General features: G+C 45.4%; 1 protein-coding gene across 1 annotated transcript in view; it reads right to left on the bottom strand.

Annotated features, from left to right (window-relative positions):
- The window catches only part of stard15 (StAR-related lipid transfer (START) domain containing 15), a 12220-nt gene extending 1922 nt beyond the window's left edge, over positions 1-10298 (bottom strand). Inside the window, exons 1-4 of the mRNA XM_078261306.1 lie at positions 10115-10298; positions 4586-4733; positions 4339-4442; positions 4031-4148 (exon numbers count right to left, since the gene is read on the bottom strand). Coding sequence (XP_078117432.1) covers positions 4031-4148; positions 4339-4442; positions 4586-4733; positions 10115-10261 — 517 coding nt within the window. The 5' untranslated portion in view covers positions 10262-10298. The remainder of the gene's footprint in view (positions 1-4030; positions 4149-4338; positions 4443-4585; positions 4734-10114) is intronic.
- Between the last annotated feature and the right edge of the window lie 1652 nt (positions 10299-11950).

The following is an 11950-nucleotide window of genomic DNA, read 5'->3' on the forward strand; positions in this document are numbered from 1 at the left end:
TCTAAAGGGGCGTCAATAGTCCCGACCAGCACGTTTACTTATAGCGCTAAAGGGGCGACAATAGTCCCGACCAAGCACGTTTACTTATAGCTCTAAAGGGGACGTCAATAGTCGACCAAAGCACGTTTACTTATAGCGCTAAAGGGCGTCAATAGTCCCGACCAAGACGTTTACTTATAGCTCTAAAGGGGCGTCAATAGTCCCGACCAAGCACGTTTAACTTATAGCGCTAAAGGGGACGTCAATAGTCCCGACCAAGCACGTTTACTTATAGCTCTAAAGGGGCGTCAATAGTCCCGACCAAGCGTTTACTTATAGCTCTAAAGGGGACGGCAATAGTCCCGACCAAGCACGTTTACTTATAGCGCTAAAGGGGACGTCAATAGTCCCGACCAAGCACGTTTACTTATAGCGCTAAAGGGGACGACAATAGTCCCGACCAAGCACGTTTACTTATAGCTCTAAAGGGGACGGCAATAGTCCCGACCACGTTTACTTATAGCTCTAAAGGGGCGTCAATAGTCGACAAGCACGTTTACTTATAGCGCTAAAGGGGACGACAATAGTCCCGACCAAGCACGTTTACTTATAGCTCTAAAGGGGCGTCAATAGTCCCGACCAAGCACGTTTACTTATAGTGCTAAAGGGGCGTCAATAGTCCCGACCAAGCGTTTACTTATAGCTCTAAAGGGGCGTCAATAGTCCCGACCAAGCACGTTTACTTATAGCGCTAAAGGGGCGTCAATAGTCCCGACCAAGCACGTTTACTTATAGCTCTAAAGGGGACGTCAATAGTCCCGACCAAGCACGTTTACTTATAGCTCTAAAGGGGCGGCAATAGTCCCGACCAAGCACGTTTACTTATAGCTCTAAAGGGGCGTCAATAGTCCCGACCAAGCACGTTTACTTATAGCGCTAAAGGGCGACAATAGTCCCGACCAAACGTTTACTTATAGCTCTAAAGGGGCGGCAATAGTCCCGACCAAGCGCGTTTACTTATAGCGCTAAAGGGGACGTCAATAGTCCCGACCAAGCGCGTTTACTTATAGCGCTAAAGGGGCGGCAATAGTCCCGACCAAGCACGTTTACTTATAGCGCTAAAGGGGACGTCAATAGTCCCGACCAAGCACGTTTACTTATAGCGCTAAAGGGACGACAATAGTCCCGACCAAGAACGTTTACTTATAGCTCTAAAGGGACGGCAATAGTCCCGACCACGTTTACTTATAGCGCTAAAGGGACGTCAATAGTCCCGACCAAGCACGTTTACTTATAGCGCTAAAGGGACGTCAATAGTCCCGACCAAGAACGTTTACTTATAGCTCTAAAGAGATGTCAATAGTCCCGACCAAGCCCGTTTACTTATAGCGCTAAAGGGACGGCAATAGTCCCGACCAAGCCCGTTTACTTATAGCGCTAAAGGGACGGCAATAGTCCCGACCAAGAACGTTTACTTATAGCTCTAAAGGGGCGTCAATAGTCCCGACCAAGCACGTTTACTTATAGCCCTAAAGGGACGTCAATAGTCCCGACCAAGCACGTTTACTTATAGCTCTAAAGGGGCGTCAATAGTCCCGACCAAGCACGTTTACTTATAGCTCTAAAGGGGACGTCAATAGTCCCGACCAAGCACGTTTACTTATAGCTCTAAAGGGGCGTCAATAGTCCCGACCAAGCACGTTTACTTATAGCTCTAAAGGGGACGTCAATAGTCCCGACCAAGCACGTTTACTTATAGCTCTAAAGGGGCGTCAATAGTCCCGACCAAGCACGTTTACTTATAGCTCTAAAGGGGCGTCAATAGTCCCGACCAAGCACGTTTACTTATAGCTCTAAAGGGGCGTCAATAGTCCCGACCAAGCATGTTTACTTATAGCTCTAAAGGGGCGTCAATAGTCCCGACCAAGCACGTTTACTTATAGCTCTAAAGGGGCGTCAATAGTCCCGACCAAGCACGTTTACTTATAGCGCTAAAGGGGCGTCAATAGTCCCGACCAAGCACGTTTACTTATAGCTCTAAAGGGGACGTCAATAGTCCCGACCAAGCACGTTTACTTATAGCTCTAAAGGGGCGTCAATAGTCCCGACCAAGCATGTTTACTTATAGCTCTAAAGGGGCGTCAATAGTCCCGACCAAGCGTTTACTTATAGCGCTAAAGGGACGTCAATAGTCCCGACCAAGAACGTTTACTTATAGCTCTAAAGGGACGTCAATAGTCCCGACCAAGAACGTTTACTTATAGCGCTAAAGGGACGTCAATAGTCCCGACCAAGCACGTTTGCCCTATAGCTCTAAAGGGCGTCAATAGTCCCGACCAAGCGCGTTTACTTATAGCCCTAAAGGGGCGTCAATAGTCGACCAAGCATGTTTACTTATAGCCCTAAAGGGGCGTCAATAGTCCCGACCACGTTTACTTATAGCGCTAAAGGGGCGTCAATAGTCCCGACCAAGAAACGTTTACTTATAGCTCTAAAGGGACGTCAATAGTCCCCTGACCAAGCACGTTTACTTATAGCGCTAAAGAGACGTCAATAGTCCCGACCAAGCCCGTTTACTTATAGCGCTAAAGGGACGTCAATAGTCCCGACCAAGCACGTTTACTTATAGCGCTAAAGGAGACTTTTAGCGTCAATAAGGACGACAAAGGCACCTGACCAAGCGTCCATATTTTACGAGATGGGTGTGAGAACGTGTTTTGGCGATTTTAACCTAATTCACTTCAGATTACTATCAGGGATTTCAAACGATACATTTTTTTAATCGTGATTAATCGCATATTTTATCACATGATTAAAATTCTATTATTTAGCATTTCAGAACAGTTTTTAAGTCCATATTAACAATGAAAGCCGTTCTCACCAGAGGATCTTAACTGGGAATCAAATGAATGCAAAGAAAGTGACTTTATGAACTTGATGTTAAGATTTGTAATTATTTATTTACTGTAAACAAAAGAAAAATGTGTGAATCTGTCATTATTGCACCATTCCTCCAAGTCCCTAACTAAAACCTAAAGATCCCTATCCTTACCAGAGTCCATCTGGTGTTTAGTAACTCCTAAATAATGTAGATTCCTGACTGACGTCCAGTGATCAGCGGTTAATGAGACAGAGTTTGGACTCTGCAGCTGTTCCAGTGTGGCTGCTGTCTCCGTGTCCTACAGGCTGTGTGGGGCTGCTGTCCCCCCCGACGGCCATGAGACAGGTCAGAACATGACAACCGTAGTACGTCTTTAAGACCCGAGTCCTCTACAATGCTGACAGGTCTGCAGTTAGTTGCTACCCGTTTAGCATGCTAGCAGGTAGCATCACGTTAACTGTACTACTATGCTTAGCTCGTAGCTGGTAGCTCCAGCTGGACGTGCTTCGTGATCTTTTAATTCAGCTTTACACAACGTGCATATGGTTTAGACTTGTCTACGAGCCGTCAGGGAGTTTTGGAAAATAGAAAGCTCCATTCAGAGTTATTGCTGCTGTGTTTCTCCATCATGCTGCAGCCTGCAGCAGCAGGATGTGTTAGGAGGAAGTGGCAGCTTGATGAGAAGTAACGGTGCTGCAAAGGGTCAAAATAGTAGCTGTTAGGCCCCACGCCAAGCCCAGTGAGGTGGAAATACATTAATAAATGCAGGCATGCGATTAAAAAAAATGAACGTGTTATGCTCGGCCCTTAATCACATCACGATTAACGCGTTAACGCTGACAGCCCTAATTACTATACATGCTATTCTTGTCACAAGCATCAACGCGTAGCGGCGCTGCTCTGCAAATTCAACTCATGTTTAGTACATGTTAACTCAAAGATTCATAGAAGAAATATAAATGTTGGAGGCCATCGCACGCAAAGTCCTTGAAATCCATTCTGCAGTTAGCATCGTATAGCCATGGCAAAAAGAAAACAAGGCTGTTTAATTTGATTTTGGTTTTACTAAGAAATTGTGCAGCGATGCCGTCAGTAGCATGAACTTGTGGATGGCTGTTTGTGTCTGTGTGTGTGTGTGTGTGTGTGTGTGTGTGTGTGTGTGTGTCTCACCTCGGGGGTCCATCTGGGTCAGGTAGTACAGCGTGGAGCAGCCGGCTCCGTTGGACTGGATCAGGTATCCGGTCAGCAGCGACACAGCTCGGACGTAGTCCTTCTTCGGAGGATGTTGCTATGGAGTAGTACAAACAGTCTCAGTGTAATGTAGGATGCTCGTAGTACGTGAACTACATCTCTCATCTCGCACAATATAGGCTACTTCATCTCACTCGCAAGATAAGAAGACGGCAAAAGCATAAAAAAAGGACAAAGACTTTGCAAAAAATATTATAAATGGTGTAAAGTGAAACTAAGAAACTCACGGGGTGTTTGACGGAGTAGTTGATGATCAGGTAGTCGTTGCCGAGAGGAAGCCACGATCTCATCGTCACAAAGTCTCTGTTCTTCAGAGGACTCGGACACTTCCCTTCAGACAGAAAACACACACACGTTACACACACACACACACACACACACACAGAGGACTGGAACAGTTCCCTTCAGACAGAACAAACACATTAAAACACACTCCAGCTGTAGAAGGGTTATTGAGGATCAGGATGAACTGACAGGAGTAATATCCGACGTCTGCGTTGGCGGTCAGCCGGCCGATGTCGTACGTGTCGATCATGTTGGTGTCCCACTTCCTGCGGTAGCTGGTGTCATGGAGGACGTCGTACAGCGTCTCCGCCGCCACGTCCTTACACACTATCCTCATCTGAGACACACACACACACACACACACACACACACACACAGACACACACACAGATAAAAACTGTAACAGTACTATCCTCAATCTGAGACACAAACACACACTTCTCCTGCTCCAGATCTCACCGTGGTCAGAAAGAACAGGTGAGACACTTTGGTTCTCTCACTATGACTCTAGAGTCACTACTCACTCTGAAGATAATCACACACACACACACACACGCACACACACACATACGCACGCACGCATGCACACATACACACACTCACACACAGACACACTCGCACACACACAGACACACACACGCATGCATGCATGCACGCACGCAAACACACACACAGACACATACGCAAGCACACACACATGCGCACGCATGCACAAACACACACACTCACACACAGACACACACACACACTCTCACACACGCATACAAACACACTCACGCACGCAAACACACACACGCACACACGCGAACACACAGACACACGCATGCACGCATGCACACGCTGGCCCTGCTATTTTCCTAAATAGATTGACGCACACACGCATCATTATGGTAATAGTTATGGTTGGACGGGCCTTTAGCCTGCATCAACAGAAGAACATTTCCAGGGTAAAACCGCTCACCTTCTGCTCTCTATGTGTTGCTTTCTGAAAACTCGGCAAAAGCAACTACCATGTAGAAAAAGTGACCAAAAATCTGAGAAAGCGACAAAACTTTTCCCAGAAAATAACAACATTTTTTCTATCTGTAATTTGAGGAGCCTTGTCCCCCAGGTGACAGCTAAATGTTCCTTGTTTTTGTGGATGTTGCGCAGACATGTTGTAAATAGAGCCGTCCGTCTGCAGAGAGTTGGACGTCATGCGAGATGGCGGCAGGCTGGAGGACGTCACTGGTTTCCACTGCTGCAGTCTGACAGCAGCGTTCAGTCACCAGACACCCAAAACGCACCGTGTAACTCAATCAGCACGGCTCTGCTGCACGTTAATCATTCATAAAGTCTCTGTGTCTTTGTATGTCTCTCTGTCATTGACATCCATCCAAAGAACTAATACCACACTGTAATAATGATCTATTACAGTTAACGTCCTGCAGGGAAAATGTTACTTCAGTAAAAGTGTGTAAGTATCATCAGGAAAATGTAGTTAAAGTATTAAAACATTGTAGAAAGTTTAAAGGATCCAACCAGTTGTGTATTTAATGGTTGAATCATTTCAGCTGGACTTGTAGGCCGTTATATTGTTGGCTAGTTTTATTTAGAATAAAACTACTACTATTACTACTACTACTAGTAGTAGTCTGTAGATAGACAACAGTAGAGAGTAGTATGTAGAGAGACAGCAGTAGAGAGTAGTATGAAGAGAGACAACGGTAGAGAGTAGTATGTAGAGAGACAACAGTAGAGAGTAGTATGAAGAGAGACAACAGCAGAGAGTAGTATGTAGAGAGACAAGAGTAGAGAGTAGTATGAAGGGAGACAACGGTAGAGAGTAGTATGAAGAGAGACTACAGTAGAGAGTAGTATGTTGAGAGACAACAGTAGAGAGTATATGAGAGACAGTAGAGTAGTATGAAGAGAGACTACAGTAGAGAGTAGTATGTTGAGAGACAACAGTAGAAAGTAGTATGTAGAGAGACAACAGTAGAGAGTAGTATGTAGAGAGACAACAGTAGAGAGTAGTATGTAGAGAGATAGCAGTAGAGAGTAGTATGTAGAGAGCAACAGTAGAGAGTAGTATGTAGAGAGACAACAGTAGAGAGTAGTATGTAGAGAGACAACAGTAGAGAGTAGTATGTAGAGAGTAGTATGTAGAGAGACAACAGTAGAGAGTAGTATGTAGAGAGACAACAGTAGAGAGTAGTATGTAGAGAGACAACAGTAGAGAGTAGTATGTAGAGAGACAACAGAGAGTAATATGTAGAGAGTAGTATGTAGAGAGACAACAGTAGAGAGTAGTATGTAGAGAGACAACAGTAGAGAGTAATATGTAGAGAGTAGTATGTAGAGAGACAACAGTAGAGAGTAGTATGTAGAGAGACAGCAGTAGAGAGTAGTATGTAGAGAGACAACAGTAGAGAGTAGTATGTAGAGAGACAACAGTAGAGAGTAGTATGTAGAGAGACAACAGTAGAGAGTAGTATGTAGAGAGACAACAGTAGAGAGTAGTATGTAGAGAGACAGCAGTAGAGAGTAGTACGTTGAGAGACAACAGTAGAGAGTAGTATGTAGAGAGACAACAGTAGAGAGTAGTACGTTGAGAGACAACAGTAGAGAGTAGTATGTAGAGAGACAACAGTAGAGAGTAGTATGTAGAGAGACAACAGTAGAGAGTAGTATGTAGAGAGACAACAGTAGAGAGTAGTATGTAGAGAGACAACAGTAGAGAGTAGTATGTAGAGAGACAACAGTAGAGAGTAGTATGTAGAGAGACAACAGTAGAGAGTAGTATGTAGAGAGACAACGGTAGAGAGTAGTATGTAGAGAGACAACAGTAGAGAGTAGTATGTAGAGAGACAACAGTAGAGAGTAGTATGTAGAGAGTAGTATGTAGAGAGACAGCAGTAGAGAGTAGTATGTAGAGAGACAACAGTAGAGAGTAGTATGTAGAGAGACAGCAGTAGAGAGTAGTATGTAGAGAGACAACAGTAGAGAGTAGTATGTAGAGAGACAACAGTAGAGAGTAGTATGTAGAGAGACAACAGTAGAGAGTAGTATGTAGAGAGACAACAGTAGAGAGTAGTCCTACATTACGTAATTGGTGAAAAACTATAAACAAACATAATATACACATGGCTGCTATACTATGAATAGATCTATAATGAGTTTGAACAGTTGTTCCTGTATTTCGTGACTTTTCAGGTCTTTTTTTTAAAAAACTTTTTTGTCTATTCGTTTTGTTGCATTTCTGACGATTAGTCGCTTTTCAACGTTTTTTAAGTTTTTCTTTAAAGGATTTTGTTGATTTTCTCGATGTTTTGTCAGTGTTTTCCGAGTCTCCGAGTCTGATTGAGGCGTTTAGATCAACACTCAGCTCCACAGTTTAAATATTCATGTGTGAGAAGAAGCGCCTCGCTGCTCCTGAAAGACTTCCTGAATTATTAAAATCATCCAAATCATCATCACAATCACCATCATCATCATCATCATCATCATCATCAGCAGCAGCAGCAGCAGCAGCAGCACATGTCTGTGTGTGTGAGTGTGTGTCTGTCCTGAAGAAGTTAAGGAGAAAACACAAGACTTTCACCAGGAAACAGGTGTTCATGTCCTGAAGAAGTTAAGGAGAAAACACAAGACTTTCACCAGGAAACAGGTGTTCATGTCCTGGAGAAGTTAAGGAGAAAACACAAGACTTTCACCAGGAAACAGGTGTTCATGTCCTGAAGAAGTTAAGGAGAAAACACAAGACTTTCACCCAGGAAACAGGTGTTCATGTCCTGAAGGAGTTAAGGAGAAAACACAAGACTTTCACCAGGAAACAGGTGTTCATGTCCTGAAGAAGTTAAGGAGAAAACACAAGACTTTATCCAGGAAACAGGTGTTCATGTCCTGAAGAAGTTAAGGAGAAAACACAAGACTTTCACCAGGAAACAGGTGTTCATGTCCTGAAGAAGTTAAGGAGAAAACACAGAGACAGACAGAAGATGTTTTGTGTTCAAAGGTGTAATTAGTGTTTATTTATTATTCAGAGTCTGACCGGAGGCTGACCACAGGAAGTGAACCACATCGCCACAGGAAGTCACATGCACGCACACAAGCACATCACCACTAAATGCCTAACCTTAACCCTTACCCTCACCCTAACCAGAACCTCAAACCCTCAAACAGACCTTTAAACTTGGGGGGTCCAGCATTTTGGCCCCACAAGGCTGTCGGGACCCCACAAGTATACTGTATTCACGGTTTTTGGACCCCACGAATAGAGTTAAACAAGAACACACACACACACACACACAACCACACACTCATACAACACACACACAGACACACACGCACGCAAACACACGGACACAAACACACACACACACACACACACACACACGGACGGACGGACGGACACACACACACACACACACACACACACACACACACACACACACACACACACACACACACACACACACACACACACACACACACACACACACACACACACACACACACACACACACACACACACACACACACACACACACACACACACACACAGACACACACACACACACACACACACACACACACACACACACACACACACACACACACACACACACACACACACAACCACACACACACACACACACACACACACACACACTTTTTGTTACAAAGCCTGAGCGAGGAACACAGATTTCTGTGTACAAAGTAAAAGTAGAAACTACAGAAGGTGTTCAGAGCTCCAGTCATTAATGAGCCCTATCTGCTCCGTACTGTCTCCCAGCTCTGCTCTCCAGTTTCAGCCGTTACGTTTTCCTTTCCACTCTGAATTTTTCAGCACGCCGACGCAGAGCTGCAGAGTTCAACCCCTCAGGGAACAGCAACAGAAACGCCCGAAAAAAAAGATTTAAGAGAAAATTGAGTAAAATGAAACAGAAAAATGAGGAAAACTGAGAAAAAATAGAGGATCCAAACTGATTAATCAAAATGTTGACTTGTTTCAGGACTTATATATACCAGTATATAGAGTATTATAGAGTATTTATATATACTCTCTCTCTCTCTCTCTCTCTACATATATATATATATATATATATATATATATACCAGTATATAGAGTATTATAGAGTAGTTATATATACTCTCTCTGTCTCTCTCTCTCTCTACATATATATATATATACTGGTATATATATATATATATATATATATATATATATATATATATATATATACCAGTATATAGAGTATATGTAACTTATGTATACCAGTATATAGTATTAGAGTATATGTAACTTATGTATACCAGTATATATAATATTTATGTAACCAGGTGCACCTGCTCACCTGCACTATTAAAACAATCACAAACTATTTTAATAACCATTTGGATCCTCTTTCTGTTTTCCCCTTTTTTTCACTTTTTCTCATTTTTCTAGACTATTAATCTGCAAAATGTTGACTTTTATTCTGAAAAACTGACTTGTTTCAGGACTTATGTATACCATACCAAGAGTATTTATATATACTCTCTCTCTCTCTCTCTCTCTCTCTCTCTCACTATATATATATACATTATTAGAGTATATATAGAGTATTTATGTAACCAGGTGCACATGCTCACCTGCATGCAACTATTACCCTTATTGTGAAACGTGGACTAGTTCCAGGCCTGTGTAGTTCCCCAGGTGTGCCTTGTTACCTGTAGTATTTGAAGTGTTTTTACCTTGAGTTTCTGCACGGTCCGGCTCTCCTCGGCTTGGCACCACACCGTCACCCCCCCCTTACTGTAGCGGCTGATCCAGCCGTCAGGGCTCAGACACTGGTCCTTAAAGGAGGAGAAGACGGAGTCATCCGGGATCTGCACCGCCATCTTTACATATAAACAAGAAGAGGAACTCCGAGTGGGACGTTCCTCTCTGCTGCTGCTGCATGAACTGAGAGAGAGAGGGAGGGAGAGGGAGGGTGACGGAGGGAGAGGGAGGGAGAGGGAGGGAGGAGGGAGGGAGGGAGAGAGAGAGAGGGGGAAGGAGAGGGAGGGAGACGGAGGGAGAGGGAGGGAGGGAGGGAGGGAGGGAGAGAGAGGGAGGGAGAGGGAGGGAGAGGGAGGGAGAGAGAGGGAGGGAGAGGGAGTGAGGGAGGGAGAGAGAGAGGAGGGAGAGAGAGGGAGAGAGAGGGAGGGAGAGGGGAGGGAGGGTTGAGAGAGAGGGAGGAGAGGGAGGAGGGAGGGAGGGAGGGAGAGAGATAGAGGGAGGGAGACGGAGGGAGAGGGAGGGAGAGGGAGGGAGGGAGGGAGGAGGGAGGGAGGGAGAGAGAGAGAGGAGGAGAGAGGGAGGGAGGGAGGGAGGGAGAGAGAGAGAGGGAGAGGAGGAGACGGAGGGAGAGGGAGGGAGAGGGAGAGGAGAGGGGAGAGGAGAGAGAGAGGAGGGAGAGGAGGAGAGAGAGGGAGGGAGAGGGGGGGGAGGGAGGGAGGGAGGGAGGGAGGGAGAGAGAGAGAGGAGGGAGAGGAGGAGGGAGGGAGGGAGGAGAGAGATAGAGGGAGGGAGACGGAGGGAGAGGAGGGAGAGGGAGGGAGGGAGAGGGAGGGAGGGAGAGAGAGGGAGGGAGAGGGAGGGAGGGGGGGAGAGAGAGGGGAGGGAGGGAGGGAGAGGAAGAAGGGGGGAGAGAGAGGGGAGGGAGGGAGGGAGAGAGGGAGGGGGGAGTTTTTGACATTTTTCAATGTTTTGTCACATTTTTTGTTGACATGTTTGATATTTTTTCCTGACGCCATGTTACTTTTTTGTAACTAACAGCTGCGTTGAGTTCAGTGCTTTGAGCCGAGCAGTTTGATGTCCGACGGCCCCTGAACACAGCGGTAACTGATAACTGTTGTTCAGGCGCTGCAGTGGGCGGAGTCAGACCAATATCAGATGTCACAGAAGAAGTGTGACCCACACACACACACACACACACACACACACACACACACACACACACACACACACACACACACACACACACACACACACACACACAAACACACACACACACACACACACACACACACACACACACACACACACACACACACACACACACACACACCCACACACAAACACACACACACACACACACACACACACACACACACACACAAACACACACACACACACACACACACACAGACACTAGGGAGGTCCCGGGACTTAGTCTAGTCTAGTCTAGTTTAGTCTAGTCTAGTCTAGTCTAGTCTAGTCTAGTCTAGTTAAGTCTAGTCTAGTCTAGTTTATTCTAGTCTAGTTTAGTCTAGTCTAGTCTAGTCTAGTCTAGTTTAGTCTTGTCTAGTCTAGTCTAGTCTAGTCTAGTTTAGTCTAGTCTAGTCTACATGGGTGGCAGTGAAGGTCAGGGGCCTCGACGGACCAGACCCGGGCAGCAGAGGCTGGCTCTGGGGACGTGGAATGTCACCTCTCTGTGGGGGAAGGAGCCGGAACTTGTGCGGGAGGTGGAGCGCTACCGGTTAGATCTGGTGGGGCTTACCTCTACGCACAGTCTTGGTTCTGGAACCATACTCCTGGATAGGGGT

This window comes from Sander vitreus, chromosome 10 (assembly GCF_031162955.1).
Source record: "Sander vitreus isolate 19-12246 chromosome 10, sanVit1, whole genome shotgun sequence".
Lineage (NCBI taxonomy): Eukaryota > Metazoa > Chordata > Actinopteri > Perciformes > Percidae > Sander > Sander vitreus.